At 40.4% G+C, this 16,867-nt stretch overlaps 1 protein-coding gene and 1 long non-coding RNA gene across 2 annotated transcripts in view; both read right to left on the bottom strand.

Annotated features, from left to right (window-relative positions):
• The window catches only part of galnt9 (polypeptide N-acetylgalactosaminyltransferase 9), a 183,699-nt gene that overhangs the window by 156,409 nt on the left and 10,423 nt on the right, over window positions 1–16,867 (bottom strand). Inside the window, exon 2 of the mRNA XM_084024144.1 lies at window positions 8,241–8,421. Coding sequence (XP_083880270.1) covers window positions 8,241–8,421 — 181 coding nt within the window. The remainder of the gene's footprint in view (window positions 1–8,240; window positions 8,422–16,867) is intronic.
• LOC311022690 lies at window positions 4,580–5,574 on the bottom strand. Its single transcript, XR_014598138.1, has 3 exons — window positions 5,390–5,574; window positions 4,873–4,952; window positions 4,580–4,748 (listed from the first exon to the last, which is right to left on the bottom strand). It is a non-coding gene; the product is annotated as an uncharacterized lncRNA (long non-coding RNA).

Below are 16,867 nucleotides of genomic sequence, written 5' to 3'. Positions count from 1 at the left end.
TAACATGACATGATGCAAAGTGTTTCTACTTTCTTCCACAAACGTATCATTCAGCCAAGTATGCAGACACTAGCATACAGAGTGCCACTCTAACTAGACATACTTTATTTTCTTATATTCTTCTTGTTGTACAGCACTTTGATGGAAAGTTCTTTATAAATAAATGTATTATTATTTTTTAATATTATTATTATTTTTTTTTTTTTACAAATACTTCAAAATTGTACTCAGGTACAGTAATTCAGTACATTTAAAGTTCCATTCCACTACTGATAACATAATTCCATCTAATGTTTTCCCAACTGTAGGCAATATACATGATAGCAGGTGGTTGGAATATAATACTCTCAAACACCTTCATTTATTTATCTCATACACGATTCCTTAACGTAATGCTGGCATTTATTCATGCATAGGAATGAGTATCTACTGCCTCTTGTCTGGGGCTTGCTGTTCTGGACGGCGAAAGCTTAATTTCATGCGCTGTTATCAATCACCTCCATTACCGCAGTTCACATGCATTTGACAGCAGAGGTAATAAAAGGACTAAAACTAAACCACAGAGAGTGTTTATGATGGAGCATGCTGCGTACGTCTATCTATACTTTAAGCCCCGCTCCTGCGCTCCATTTGAGAGTAAGAGCAAAAGTGTTGTGATTGATAACCCCTCCACTGTATTATTTCAGTCCTTCCCCATGCATTTATGCTCTCCCTCAGCAACTCCTTTGTTCCCTCTCGCAGCTTTCTCTATTGCCTCCCTCAATCAGCCATGCCAAGTCTATACATACTATGACAAATCTGGCAGTGAGTTTGAGGGGGGTATTTTCTTTTTGCACCACGGCAGAGCCTCAACATGGCAACTGTGCAAAACAAAGTAATGTATATTTCACTCATTCATTTATATGACTAGTGGTGATGCTGCGTTGATGAATATTACCAGAGTAATATCTGGAAAATGTCAGTGGGGGCACAGCAGCCCCATCACTTCTAGTTGAGATGTGGAGTGAGACTGGATTTCAGTGTCGAGATCGTAAAGTGATATTGTAGTTCCATTGCCCTAGTTACTGGATCCAATTTAGGGCATCGCTCAGCCTTAAATTTGTACCTGTCTGCAGTAGTGGGGAAGCCTTGTAAAGCCGTAACAGGATGAGCGATCGACTCATCTGATTGTAATGGGACTGAGCTCACACTGGCCAGCGCTCATAATTTGACCCGGAACAAGCTTTGACAGAAACAGAGCGCCAGATTAAGATGTATTCCGATCACACCTCCCCCTTCTCCTCCTCCAGCAGCCTGGTGTAGCAGTGGTGCCTCTGACTTTTTCCCCGCCGGCTGCTCTTATTTGCTGTGAAATTTCACATTAACCTCCCGTAACCTGCACTGTGCAAGCAACACCAAGGCAACTTTCCAAACCGTGAGCACTCCTCTCAGAAAGATAATCGTTTGCCTTGTCATTTCAGCAAACCCCCCATCCAGGAGATAAACTTAAGTGCTGGAAAGAACAACAATTTGCAGCTGGAGCTTCAGCACCATAGAGACCTTACGATCCCATTCTGCAGTATCAGACGCTTGAGAGATGAGGAAAGCCGGTTTCGTCATCCTCCCTCGCTGGTTATCACCCACCCAGACAGACAACTCAAGATCAAGGGTCCTTGGGATTCAATATGGTTTGGGGTTTAACCGTTTTAACGAAATATAAATACATATCTTTGACAAAGTGACATATTTGGAGTGTAAGGAGCAATGGGTGGATCTGATGAACACAAGCGACAGAGCAGCAACCTTACCGGATGTGGATCTATTCTGGTGTGAAGGTGTTAACAAACTTGTCTTCATAATTCAAGGTCAAGTTTACAGCCCTGTGTTTAAGTGTTCTTAGCAGCTAACTGCATTTTTACCATGGTAGGAGTTATAATAATATTAATGCATTTTATTTAAAGGCGCTGTCGTTGCAACTGAAATACCAGTTTAGTCTAGTGCAGGTGAGAGTTTGGCAATGAAATACCAGTAGACATAATATCCGAATCTGAAGATCTTTTAATGCTGCAGCATGAGCAATCCCCAGTGCGACACAGGAATGACTGAAGAGTCACTGTTTCTGTTGGCACTTATAATGCAGTTGAATTTACATATAGGTCTGACATCCTGCAGCCCCCGTTCCAGGTGTCCCCAGATGTTGTGTTTGATCAAAGGGTCATTGTCTTATCCTGCATCAATGGGCTTGTATGGCGACGCCCCTGGTGACAAATGGTCCTGCAATACGCATTGAGGACAGACAGCCATTTGCCCACAGAAATACATGATTAAATAGAAAATTTCCCTCACAGCGCCTTTCAAAGCACTCAAGGACACATAACAAGACATTCATAAACAACAACAGTACATCAAGTAAATACATCAAACAGTAATGAAGTAGTAGTGACGAGGGGCAACATTGTGGTAGCGATCTGTCAATCACAGGGTGGCCCCACCCTACAGTACTGTTTTTTTTATGGTCTATGTGACTCAAAATGGACCATAATGTACTAAATGAACATCATGCTGGATTGAAGAAGACTTGAAACTAGAGATTGAGACCATCAACTTTACAATGTTTACTGAGATAATAATACATCAAGAGAGAAGTAGGATGTTCTTATAGACTTTCATGTAATCAGACTTCTTTTTACAACAAGAAGAGTTGGCCTCTGTTGGCCAGCAGAGAGAATGCAAGTTTAATGCACCTCAGAATTTATCTGGAAGTTGCTGCCTGACAGATATTTACAAGCAAAGGTACTGTTTGGGGGGTGGGAGGAGTTGAGCTCACAGTGCAGTTCCATTTTAGGAGTAATGAAAGTCATAATGTCAAAATTCATCTTATACCAAAACACTTAAGAAAGGGTCAATGGGATTCAATGCGGTTTGGTTTTTAACTTTGTCTACAAAATGATGATAATAGATATACAGATGTGATTAGGCATAATTGAATATGAATCCCCTTTCAGGAGGGGATTGACTGGAGGATGAAAACCCAGTTTGCATTTTTCTATTCATGAGATGTTACATTTAACATCCTCATGTGTTTTTTGGGCACCAGCTATCATACCTCCCAAGGACAGTGAATGGCAGGCGAAGAGTCACCATAATATAGAGCCAACTTAAAGGGGCCCTATTATGCTATTTTTCCACAAGTTAATATAAGTTATTGATGTCTCCAAACCTGGTCTTTGAATTCCTCAACTGGAAAAAACATTCGGAACATGTATTTCGGAGTGGATCACACTCCTCATTTTCAGCTTTTTTACCCCACTTTTTCAAACGGGTGATTCTGTCGGGGTGTAGCCTTATGCTAATGAGATGACCCCTGACCCCGCTCCTACTGAGGAAGTGGTTGTGTCTCTCCGCCCCATGCTGTCCGCGTCCAGCTTGTTGCCATGGTTATGGTTCTACGCTGCAAACTAACAGCGGTCCAGCCGTACCGCTTCGAACCGGACTCCGACCCAGAACCAGGACCGGCTCCTGTAGAAGTTCCGACGCCGCGGATGCAGCAGGACGAACCTGGATGGTTAGTTAACATGTCTGTGTAACGTTTTGGACGGTAACTCGATGTGTTAGCGTAGCTAGCGCTAGCCACAATGACGCTAATGCTGCGTTCTTCGCTCTATAAGTAACGTATCTGTGAGCTATTTTCGGCAACAATTAATATCGTTAGTAGTGCCGTGTTGTTGACAGTTCATTGTTGCATGTTTTCGAAATGGGGAACATCATATTTAAACGGATGAAAACCCAATGAAAACAGCGTCCTGTATGCGGGCAGTTTGTTTACATCACATTAACGGGATTAAAAACTTGATCCTCTACACATAAAGATATACAAGCAACAGGATTTGGTCAGTATCATGTCGTCCTCCAGAATTATGTGCTGAATTGTGAATTATAGGCTGTGTGCTGTGTTTTATAAACGTGATTGTGCTCCATCTCAACATTATGTGCTAAACTTACTGTTACAAAATTCAAACATGAGGTTTACACCTCAGCTTGTCAGCAAAGTCAGTCAGGTTACCATATTAACAAGATTTGTTGTTGAAATGCTCAAATTCTGTACTATATTCATCTAGGTGACTAAGTGGGCCTTCAGACACCGAACATGTCTGCTGCATGGAGACACCACAGGTAATGTTACTTTGTTACACCAAGTTGTCTGTTGAGATTATTATTCACATAACATGACGATTATCATGATTCACACTAGGTAAGAAGACGGATGCAGCAGCTGGAGGAGGAAGAGGCATGCATGGTGGGACATCCTGGTTGGAACTGTCTGTCTGAATGTTCTCTCTCCAAAACGCATGAAATATACAGCTGGTTATGGTGCTTTACACGTAAGAGGAATACAGCAGTCTGTTGTTTGTTTATCAATTGTGTTTTATAAAAATAAATCCCTCTATGCAACATATTATGCAGTCTTCCTGACCATTACTTCAGTAATATTAACCATGACACATTTTACAATTACTGTAAAGACTTTATTGTCAAATTAATCAGCAGTTGAAATTCACAGTTATATCAGAACACAAACGCAAACTGTTTGTGGCCGACTCTGCAGGATCATATCAAGCTCTTCTGAAGTCAAGGAAGAGCTGCCCTCCGAAGTATCCTCCTCCTCTACCGGGTCCAGGCGAGCTCTCTGTGATGGTCTCCTTATTGGAGTGGTTGTGAAACGGGTCTGGAACCATGGCTGCCACCAAAGTCCTTGCAGGACACAGTAGCTGTAACAGAGTTGTATGGAGGAATGAAACCCATGATATCACATAATAGAAATACACATCTGCACAACTACTAGTAGTTGCTGTTAAACCTGATCTCAAGTAGGCTACATGTCAGGCTACACACCTTTACCTGTCCTCCTAGACAGCTGACTGCCAACAGTAGCTGTGGTGGGTCGGTGTGGGACGCTGATGTTAGCTGCTGCTCTGTAAGCAGACAGACAGTCAGACAGACAGTCAGAGTTTACCACCACATCTGAAATGTGGAACACGTTACTATTTCACTATAACTGATGTTGTGACGCACCAATAGCTCGTAAAATCCCTTCGTTAGCGGTGCAAAAACAAACGTTTGGTGACGTCGTCTTTGCATCGGTGTGTAAACAAACACAGATCAGCTGCTCTTGCTGCCGCATTCGAGCTACAAAATGTTCCCAAGCAAACTGATGTCTAGCGTTATTTTACAGGTTTGGGCCCCCGCAGTACTACGTATCGTTAACGGTCCTCAATATCAATACAATGGAAGCTTTTAACGCAACACGCCAATGCTAACTTTAGCGCAACACGCCAATGCTAACACACCAATGCTAAGAAAGCAACGGTAAACTGTAACACAGCATATTACATAATATTTAGTAACTTACCGCTTCAGTGTCTGTGGTTGGCTCTCGGACTGTCGGTACTGATCCAAACTTTAGCCTCAGGTTAGAGGCATATCCTGAGCTGTAGCGACCCATGTTGTCAAAGCTCCTGTCGGTGAATTGCGTCGCACACACAAACACTCTTTACGGACGCGTGTGCGCACATTTCCATCGTAGATGCTCCGACGATGCCAGTAAATATCAGCAATTGGACTGCCAACTCGCTTTCCGTTGATTTTGGCATTTTGGTCCACTGGTTTGTACATCACACTGACAGCCAACAGGTATGGGGATTATGTGGGCGGGACCACACAGGTGGAGCGATTCTAATGAGCCGAGATGACCCATATAAGGCACAGCAAAATTTGGTGCTGACGTCATTTAGTGGACATTCTGCAAACCGTTCGTTTATCGGGAGGATTTCTTTCAAACTGAGAAAGTGAAAAAGGGAGATGGTGGTCTTTTCTGATACTGTGGGGACTTATTGACACCCCAGGGACCCATTTTAGGGTTGAAAAACATGGAAAAGTCGATTTTTCATAATAGGGCCCCTTTAAGTCTCTTGGTATCTCAGTTAAGAATGTCACATGCAGAAGTGAAGGGCAGAAGATATCAAAACAGGCTGGCGAGCAGTGAAAGGGGATTACCGATTTGTGTAGAGACAAATGTGACTAATTATTGTGAAGTTGTTTTGCTGCAGACAGGCAGCTTTGAAAAGAGAGAGACTATGGAACATAGCGGTGGACTTTGCTTCCTTGTAGTCATCAAAGTCCTCTGCTTAATGACTCCTGTTCAATTAAAAGCCCATTAGACAAGAGGTGACTGGTTCCTGCATTTAACCTTATCCCTGCAGTGCTGCAGTCACCTTTTGCTTAGAGGACACAATTACAAAATCAGAAACAGTCGTTCATACAGTATGAATCATACTGTATGAGGTGGAAAAGTGCTTTCAACGGCACCAAACGCCCTAAAAATCCTCACTGGTGCCACAACAATGCTGGCAGTAACTGCTGTTCTGGCCAGACATGAATCCATTTTCCTTTTACTCACAGTGCTTTGATGTTTCTCTTTAAAGAATGGCTTCAGTGATGTTGAAAACTGTGTGTGTACACAGTGTATTGATTTGCATTGAGCTTCTCAACAAACGCACCAAGTCTTTATCATAACTGTCATGACTGAGGCTTTACCTTGTTCGACAGCAACATCTTTTGTTTTTGTGTGCGAGGAAAAAAAATATTGTTGAAAAGAGACAGATCAAGAAGTGTACTGTGATGACAAGCCCCCTGAAACCAGCACTAAACCCACCAACACACAGTCAGCCCCCATTTTAAACTTCCTTTTTGTCTTAGGCCCATTTTCTTTTTATTAATAAAAGGAATTTCCTAAATCCCCTCCATTCCAGATTCACTTTCAGCTAACTATTAATTAGCAAGCTTCTTTTTACCCGCCCTCCTCCTCCCCGTTCCACTCTCGTCTAATTTTTCTGTGCGAGAAAAGAGCTTGGAACAAAGCAGCGCGGATGAAATGAATTGTTATCCCAGCTAAAGCCCTCCGAAACCTCTCTTGGCCATCAGATTTCCTCCCAGTGTGCAGTGTGTCTGCCTGTCGCCATTGTTCTTTGACACTGTGTGATATGAACACCACTGGCAGCCCTGATTACAACCCCCCCCCCCCCGGCACACACTCTCTCTCTCTCTCTCTCTCTCTCTCTCTCCAATCCATCTCCTGAAGCCGTCACTGTATCAGCTGTAGTTCACTCTCTAAATAGAACATGCATTTTAAAAGAACCATTAAGGCTCCTTGCCGGGTGTCCACTGGGTCTCTTTCATGAAAAAAACAAAATGAAGTAATACATGATTCCTTTTATTGCAACATTATAACTTGCTCTTCAACCATCCCCATTATCTTCCCTGTGTACTTTCATGTAGGGATTAGTCGTGTCTTCAATCATTTTTCTATTGTGTGACTCCCCATAGCAGAGGCTAAACTAACTCTACTGCACTGACAGAAGAGCGAAGGAAGGAGGAAGTGCAGTTATGAAACGAGATGGATGAAGAAGATGAAAAGTATCAGGAAGTAAGGACGGCCTGTGTCCGAAATGACTCCCTACTCATATGTAGGGAGCTCTCCATGTTGTAGTTCTATCTGAATGTTAAATGATAGTTATAACCTATATAGTGGACTCAAAGTATCCCACAATTCATCTTGAAAAGTAATGTACAACCAATGGTCACTAACTGAGCATTATATACCATCATGCATTGTGCTGAAGGAAAAATGAGGGACAGAGAGAGCAGCGTGATTTAGACAAATCCTTGAAAATTACATATTTAATGGATAGAGCATCATAACACAGACACACTAATAATAAATTAACCAATTTTGAACTATGCATAATTGAGTTGAATTTAAATCATAGAAAAGTGCAATTTGAACTCTATTTAAGTAATTATACTTAAGTACATGGCCATGTATGTGCTAATAGACATTACATGCTTGATTAGTACAATAGTCAATAATAAAAAAATTTTTTAAAATATATATAGATATTATTAAGTATGTATTATAGTACAAATATTTTAAAGTTTGTTTAAAGTGCCATGATTAAGATATACTTACATGTATGATGTTACTATACTTTCAATATATTTCCAGATAGTTCACAAACATTTGAAATACACAAAGTGTATTTATTTTTCACCTGGGAATCAGCTGCAGCAGGGATTAGAGTGGCAAACCAGTTCCAAGCGTGTCTGACATTACACGACCCCAAAAGGGGGAAACAGGTGTGAAGCTGTAGTTGGGAGAAGAATGTACATGACAGGAAATGAAAAGAAACAGAAGGTGGACATACTTTTTGGGCCTGTAGTCGGGGATGCTCCTGTCTAGGGAGATACGGTCACTGAGCTGAGCGTTGTAGCCGTACTCCTCGTATTTCCCCTCGGCATCACGACTGTCCTCTCCCAGAGTGGCAGCAGCTCCCCCCTGGCCAAGGCCTCCGGGTCCCTCCACCAGCCCCATAGGCTTTGCCAAACCTGCCAAGAAAATGACACCACAGAGAGATAATCATACCGATGTACACGGGGAAGACGTGCATCCATAGGGCGATCCAGGTGAGAAGAGAGGGCAAGCAGAGGGCTGACTGATTGACATTCTGCAGCAATGTGAGGAGACTGGAGTATGGCAGCTCCGAGACCCAGCGGGCTCATCCATGGTGCATCATTACACCGTCTGTCAATGAAAACATTGCAAAACACCCACCGGACCCCGCCGACACAGACATGAGCAGGACAGCCAAGAGACGGTGCGAAGGCCAACGCTACCATAGAGTTAGTTCATAGTGCACTCTGTGAGCAGGACTGAAGATAGGCATGAGATGATATGAACATTTCCTGTCACGATATTATCCTAATAATAAAAATGTGCTTAAAATGCAAAATGTCATGAAAACATACTGGAATGACTTTACCTGACATTCTGGTTACAAACAATAGTTTTATGGTATCACAGACATGGTTTTTCATAGAATAACAAGGAAACAATGTGATATGACGTCTGTTCTTTGTCAAATGATAATTCCTGCATTTCTAAAATCAGGCTCCATTTTTAACTTAAGCTTAACTACTTAACTACAGCTCTTTCAAGTAATTCCTGATCAATTCACAATTCACAATTATAACGATAATGTAAATTCACCACGGTCAACCTATTGTGAGTGTTTTTATCGCAATCTCCAATACAATCCTATATCACCAAGGTACCAAGGAGAACGTAATAACTCATTATTGTAACAAAGTTGTGTTTTTTGTGTACTGGTACTTTTTTGATTTATCTTTTAAATGTATAATACTACTTCTAGAACTGAAGAAGACATTTTCAAAAACATAGTATATTCCCAAACCCAGAATTGCCCATGAGGTCTCCAATTTTTGTTTCATATGAGGTTCATGAATTGTTTAATATGTAGGATAATTTATGCCTGTTCATTTTAGTTGCTTATCTGTTTCATCTGTTTATCTAGTTGACGTATTTGGCTGATATTTGCTGGGGAAGCTGTAGTTTGGGAATCAGTGCACCTGTGGGTATTTAGGGAGCGAGCCTCAGCCACAGGTGTAATCGATGGAACGGGAAGCACATGTACCGTTTTTTGACCGCTCAGTGACAGCTTCTTGGGTTATATTTTGCCAGAAAAAGTTAACGCAGATTATCAATGTTTTTTTTTTTAGCTTACTGTGAAATAAAAAACAAAAAGCAGACGGACGATCTCGGCTTTTGTTTTGTAACCGAAGGAGTGAGCGAGTGAGAAAGCCACAATCCCGAAAGACCGTGATTATTATTTGGAAACAGAAAATAAGTCACAACAGTCTGTCCAACATACAACATCCTCTGTCCCAGGATGCTCCATGGACTCAAGAAAAACCCTCTTAGAAAACGATTTTAAAAGGAAAATGGAAGAAATCTCAGGACGGACCACTCTCCCAGGATGGACAGTAGCTTTTGTATGTTGTGTGTACAGAATAAATAAATGATTACAACATCATCAAGCAGTGATAGTAACAGTATGGTAAGAAGCAAAGTCACACGAAGAGTTGCTGCAGTTCCACGTCCAGAGGAGAGGCACGCTGCAGTCAGCTGACACGCTCACTGGAAGAGATGCCGGTTCTAATTCCATCCACCAAGGACATGTTCTCGGTTGGGTTTGTTTTTTTCTTTTTGTCAGCAGGATTATGGAAAACATGCCTGGACTGATTTTCCCCACACTAAAAAGCATCACATCTGAATCACAAATCATTTGTTTTAAACTTTCGTTAACATTGCTAGATAGTGAATTTGCCTTTTAGTGTTCATGTGATTAAATTTGCTAATATGACGGTCCATCATTCACAAGTCATGCTACTGAGCTGGGAAGCTACGTCGTTATGGCAACACCTCATATCAAGATCTATTCTTTAAATAGCAGCTAGCAGCAAAAGCTGTCTCATGGTTTCAATTTGCATTTTATCTATTGTTCAAATACCGTCTTCAGCCAGCAGGGGCACGTTTAACTGGTGGTGGTATTTTCATGATTCTGTCCTGCCAGTGTTGCTATCTTGATGAATGAAGTGCATTTAAAAACCCTGCTTTTTTTCTTACTGTCATAGTTGACTGATATAATGTCATATTTTGCACTTTGTAGCACTTCATTGCATCTCTGTTGTGTACAGCTACGGGTTGACTTAGCAATTAGGCGTGCTTGAAACTTGTTCTTGTGAAATCCTGACTGTACTGATAGTGATATACTGTTGCACTTTCTTCTGACAAATGTACTTGTAAGTCACTTTGGTTTAATTGCCCGAAATGAAAATGTAAATATAGTGGTGTGAAGATGAGTGGCATCGTCAGGTCATATAAGCCCTGAATATAATTTGAAATGAAAGACCGCAAAAATCGACAAAAAGCGTAATAACTCCAGCCCATGTAGTATTATGTAAATGTGATAATAGTACTTGAGCAAACATACAAAAGTACTATCATGAAAATGCACATAGAACCAATAACCAAAAGTAAAAGTATTCCTTAGTAAAATATATATATTATTGTATTCTAGTTATTGTTGGATTAATGTGTTAATGTGTGTGATCGATTTAATGTTGCAGCTGGTAAAGTCGAAGCTCATTTTAAACATTTTCTATACTGCTGTTTAATCTATAATCATATATGATCAATAATTAGTTGATTATATTTTATTTTATTTATTTATAATATCATCATTTATTAGTTGGCTATATTTTATTTAGTTTAATCTATAATAATCTATCATAAATTCTTTGTTAATTATATTTTATTTAGTTTAATCTATAATTATACATAATTTATTTGTTGATTATATTTTCTTTTGTTTAATCTATAATAATACATAATTATTCCTTAGTTAATTATATTTTATTTGGTTTCATCTATAATTATACATCATCATTTATTTGTTGATTATATTTGATTTAATCTATATAATTAATTTAATCTATAATAAATAAATGTAGTGCAAGTACAATATTTACATCTGAGATGAAGTGGAGTAGAAGTATAAACTAGCATTAAATGGAAATATTCAAGTACAAGTCCAGTAGTAATTCAGCACATTTTTAGTGACATTCCACCTTTCTGAACATAAATGCAATTAATAACTGTTTTTTTAAATATATATATATAATTAATAACAACTGCTATTTTTAACATCACATTTTATAATTCCCGAATGTCCTCAAGTCCCCGGTCAAGATGTCATTTTAACACACTCTCACCCCTGTTGTGTTAGATTAATAGCAGATCATGTAACGGTGTGGAGCTTTCAACTCACTTATATCAATGTTTCTGACATAAAGATACACACTACACTCACAAATGTATCAAATGTGAAATGATTTTTCTGGTGAGGCTCAGGATGTTGAGATGTGGTCCACAGTAAATACAGTATGAACTAAAAGCAAGTGAAAAGATCCCATAGGACTTTTTTACCATGTGGTAATATTACAAAAGTTACAGTTTCTCAATTAATTAAAAAAACATGTAAACGTAATTTAAATTCTACCGAGACCTTAAATACAACATGGAGCCACTAGATTTTAACTGAGCCCCTATTGGCTCCATTTGGCTAATCACAGAATTGTGCAGCCAAACTTTAACTGTGGAGTGGTTATCTTTCAAACAATGTTTGTGCCTTGTGCACAAGTGCACAAACAATCCCAGAAGAGAGGCCAGATAGCAACTGTGTCTGTGTGCTTAATGGTGAATTAGAGTCGGCCCTTGACTCCATCATGTTAGGCTTTTCTGGTCCAATAAAACTATGTGTCCGAGTTAAAATACCCCTCTGCTCTCATTAAAATTACTCATGACTTTGATTTATGGTCATCATCGCTTTGGTACGTTGAAAATGACATTTGCAAACAGGGAAGGAGAAATGTGGTAGTTATCAAAGTGAGGTCTTGGCTGATGTAGAAAAAAAAGCCTGTTCAATTATTCAAAACTCTAAGGGACTATACAAACTTTTTAAGTGTGGAGAGGACTTTCCTTTTTTTCTCTGGATTTGGTTAGGACCCTCTTTTATAACTTAGATAATACTTTCCTGATTTTCCAACTAGGGGTGTGCGATATAACGATATTAGATCGTGAACGATTAAAATGTCTCAAATGTCTCCACGATCTGCCTTTACAGAGAGATCCTTAGTATCTTGTTAACGTCCTTAGGATGACGGCTGTTGATGGTTATTGTTTTATTTATATGAGGCCAAATTGTCATCTTATGGGTGTTTATTGATCGGGTGGTTAGGCTAAGAGGTAGCATAGGTTTCACTTGTTGTCATAGCAACGGCAAACATCTGGTCAACGTTTTTACTTTCATTATGACTATAATAATAAAGAAGCAAATTTGCTACTTTATAAATTTGGGACATTTTTCGCTGAATAATGCACACCTCTCTCGACTTTTTTAAAATTTTTAACTACAGTGGCCCTGATACTACGTCGTACCTCCGCCACTACGCTGAGCTAAAAGGTTTACGGCACACGCTGTGTCTCTTCTCCTCCGGTTTTGGTGTATTTTTGTAGCAGAAACAGCGCCACCTAAGGGCCTGGAACATGCACTGTTTCTATTGTGAGAATGTTACATACTGTCTTCTATCTCTTATGAGAATGTTACATACTGCAAAAAACATAAAGTGAATAGACTGGTTTTGCTGAGGATCTGTGTCTGATAAGCTACCTGTGTAATAACCTACCTGTTACAATTCCTACCAATGTTTGTTTTAATGTTATGTAGCAAGAGTGCACTTTACTTGAGTGTTGTTGTTTACCTTTTGAAACCAATGTTCATTTTGGGAATTATGCAAGTCTGATTGTACTTGAGTAAAAGTCTAAACCATGTCAAAATTCTTGTTGAATGTTCCTAATTGCACTTGCACATTTGATTAAAATCTGTTTGAAAAGGTACTTTGGCCTAATTGGTCTGTTATTCTTTCAGTTTTGTTACCTGGTAGGGCTATATTTTTTAAATAGGGAAATTAGTTTGGTTGTACTCTTCAGTAACTTGCAAAATAGTCTTAAAAACCAACATCAAAACGAATTGTGATAAGATCGTGGATCGTGATCCTGCCTGAAAAATCGGCCACCCCTATTTCCAACTCAAAACTAACATCAAACTTAATAACTTAACTAAATAAGAACAATAATGTTTACATAACAATAATTACACACACTGCTCAAAACAATGGAGGGAACACAAAAACAAACAAAAACAATTCTGGAGGAGGCATATTCCAAAATTGTGACCTGTGTTCACCCCAGATCATTTGTGGATGCTTCTCGAACCTGTCCTGATTTTCTGTAGTGGTCGCTGCACTGGGTAGTGGATGGACACTGGATAGGGCAGACATGTGGGCTGGTTACCTATAGAGGGTGTTTGAAGCACTATGTTGTCATGTTGACGTGAACAAGCCCTGTTCCTTTTTTCAGGACGTTGATGATGAGGAAGGTTCGTACAATGATGTGCCAATGGGGATCCTCTGCCATGAACAGGAAAACATCACTCCACAGATGCAGTCTCTTCACCACAATGCATCCTCAGTAGGAATCATCTTGGATGGAAACATTGTGATGGATGTTGAGAGCCTGCCCCAGTCAATGTACATTGTCTTCGGACTTACCTATGCACTGCATCTCAACTACCCAAAGTAATTGTTTTTTTTTCAACAGGTACTTCTGAACTTAGGTAAGACAGATCTGAAACCTAAACTTCAAACACATAAGAATCAGTTTGCAATGTAAGATCCAGCATCTCCTCTTCCCAAGTCGTCAAATGTGAGGTAAAAGTAAAGTAAAGTGATGAGAGAGGGCAAAGACAGAGGGACTACTGTCAGTTTTATTTTTCACCCTTATTCTGATTTTCTCAAATGCTTTTTTATTTTATCCAAAGAAACATTTTTTGTTAATGATCCCATTTACAATTGCCTAGATGGAGGAGTGGGGTAGAGAAAGGAAAGGGAGGTAGAGGTGGAGGGGAGAGTATGGGCTCTACATACAGGTATCTGCTCTCCGTTATTTTCTTCACCCTCCCGTTCTCTCTTCTTTCATTCTCACACACATTTGTTATTTGTAAATGTTAAGATGCCAGTGTTCGGCAGGGCTGAGTTTTATCTTGCCAGTTTGTCAATCAAATTTGAAGAGGCGCAGTACAATATTGTGATGATTGGAGGTATAGAGGAAGATATTTATTTTTCTTTTCCTGTCATCACTGAGGAATCTACACACTAGAAGCCTATTAGGCCATGGCTGTGTTTCTTTTGTTGCTGAAAAAAGACATGTTCAATAAAAGAAATTGGATTGCAGTTGTATGTATGTACTTTACACGGCTATTGATTGAAAGACATATTTTGAGATTCAGAAACTAAAAAAGTTAAGTTTGGCCAGTTAGGATATACAATTTAGTTGAATTGATAATGGAGTAATGCTTACTTAACAAGCTAAGTTAAATAAATGGGTAGGGAATGATTATTTAAACTTCAGTTACTGTAACTCCGTTATTAGTACATTCAACGTAAATGTTCTATTCCATTCCAATCTGGGCCCAAGTACATTGAACGTAGTCCACTTCACTTATTCAACTAATACTTCATCACTTAAAAATGTTAAGGCAACGAGTTACCTTGATTTTTTTAAAGTAGATTCTAAGTATCCGGGTTTACAGTGTCGTAATATTAGCAGTAGTAGTAATATTAACAGTAGTATTAATATTAGTAGTCCATGGTGGCAGGCACAGCCACATTTATATGTATGCACTCTCGTCTGGGTGGCTCCTGAGTCCTGGGGAATCTCCTCCCAGACCTGGATCAGGGCAGTGAGCTCCTGGACAGTCTGTGCTGGTACTTGGTGGCGTTGGATGCACCGATACATAACGTCCCATAGGTGCTCAATTGGATTTTGGTCAGGGGGGCGTCAGCGCCAGTCAATGGCACAATGCCTTTGTCATCAAGGAACTGCCTACACATTCTGACCACATGAGGCCACACTAGTCCTGCACCAGGAGGAACCCAGGGCCCTCTGCACCAGGAGGAACCTACGGCCCACTGCACCAGGAGGGGCCCACTCCAACAGGAGGAACCCAGGGTCCACTGCACCAGCATAAGGTCTACCAATCACCATAAGCATTTCATACTGGTACCTGACAGCTGTCACTGTATCGTTGACTATGACTTGGAAGTCTGTGGGACCAATGATATGCCTCTATAGTCCACCACTGACTCATCACAAACCGGTCCTGCTGAGTGATGTTACAGGCAGCATAACATTCACCACAGTGTCTCCAGACTCTTGCAACACATTTTGCTTGTGCTCAGAGTGAATCTGCTCTCATCTGTGAAGAGAACAGGGGACCAATGGTGGACCTGCCAACTATGGTGGTTTCTGGTGAATGCCAATGGAGCTGCAGTGTTGGGCTGTGAGACCAGGTCCCACTCGAGTATGTCAGGTCCTCATGGAGTCTGTATCTGACAGTTTGGTGAGAAACATTTACACATGTAGTCAGCTGGAGGTCATGTTGTAGGGCTCTGGCAGTGCTCCTCCTGTTCCTCCTCCACAAACAAACAGATAGTAGTCTGCGGCTGTGTTGATGTTCTTCTACGGCCCTGTCCAGTCCTACCTGTGCAACCTGATTGGGCTGTAGGTATCATCTCAGGCTACAAGTAGTAACAAGGAGGCAAGCACAACACAAAACTTTTGGGGGTTGTCTTGCTTTGTAGGTGCTCCCAACTTTTGATCCACACTACTTCCCTGTTACTAATAAGTGGCATATTGGTTTTATCACAAAATAAAGCCCTGACCAGATATCAACCTCTGGTTCTGAAAAGTGAACCAAAAAAGTCAAATTACCATAAACTTCCCACCATCTCTACCACCCTACCGATGCAATGAGTTACTACTCTCACTTTAACACAGACAAAATCCAAGATGGCGATGGCCAAAATCTGAGATGGCGACGGGCAAAATGCCGAACTCGAGGATTCAAAACCGTAGTCCTTACAACCAAAGGGTGATTTCACAATGGCTACGTCATCTTTTTACATACAGTCTATGGCCCTGATGCAGAGACATGATTGTTGTCCTCTGGAAATAGTAAAAACAAACCTTTATACTATCTGTTGTCAACTTTATCCATATTGTTCTGTCAGCTTGCCTACTGTGTGACTATTTAAAATTCCATGAATCGCAGGGTAATGTCAGATAATTGTTATGTGAGCCAAGCTTCCATTGTAGCCTGCGTAGAAAAATTGAGCTGCATCTGTTCTCCAATTCTGCAGATGGACACACAGACAGTAAGTAAACAGTGCATACCAATGAAGAGCTCAGTTCTCAGTGCCACCCCTTCAGGAACTGCAGAGTAATCACCATATTTGGACAGCCTCAAATCCTCGGGTGCTCCTGAAGATTTGTAATTGGAGCTGAACGGTTGCA

The sequence above is a fragment of the Eutrigla gurnardus genome (assembly GCF_963514095.1).
Source record: "Eutrigla gurnardus genome assembly, chromosome: 13".
Lineage (NCBI taxonomy): Eukaryota > Metazoa > Chordata > Actinopteri > Perciformes > Triglidae > Eutrigla > Eutrigla gurnardus.
The sequence above is the reverse complement of the archived record's forward strand: the minus strand, read 5'-3'. Positions and strand labels throughout refer to the sequence as shown.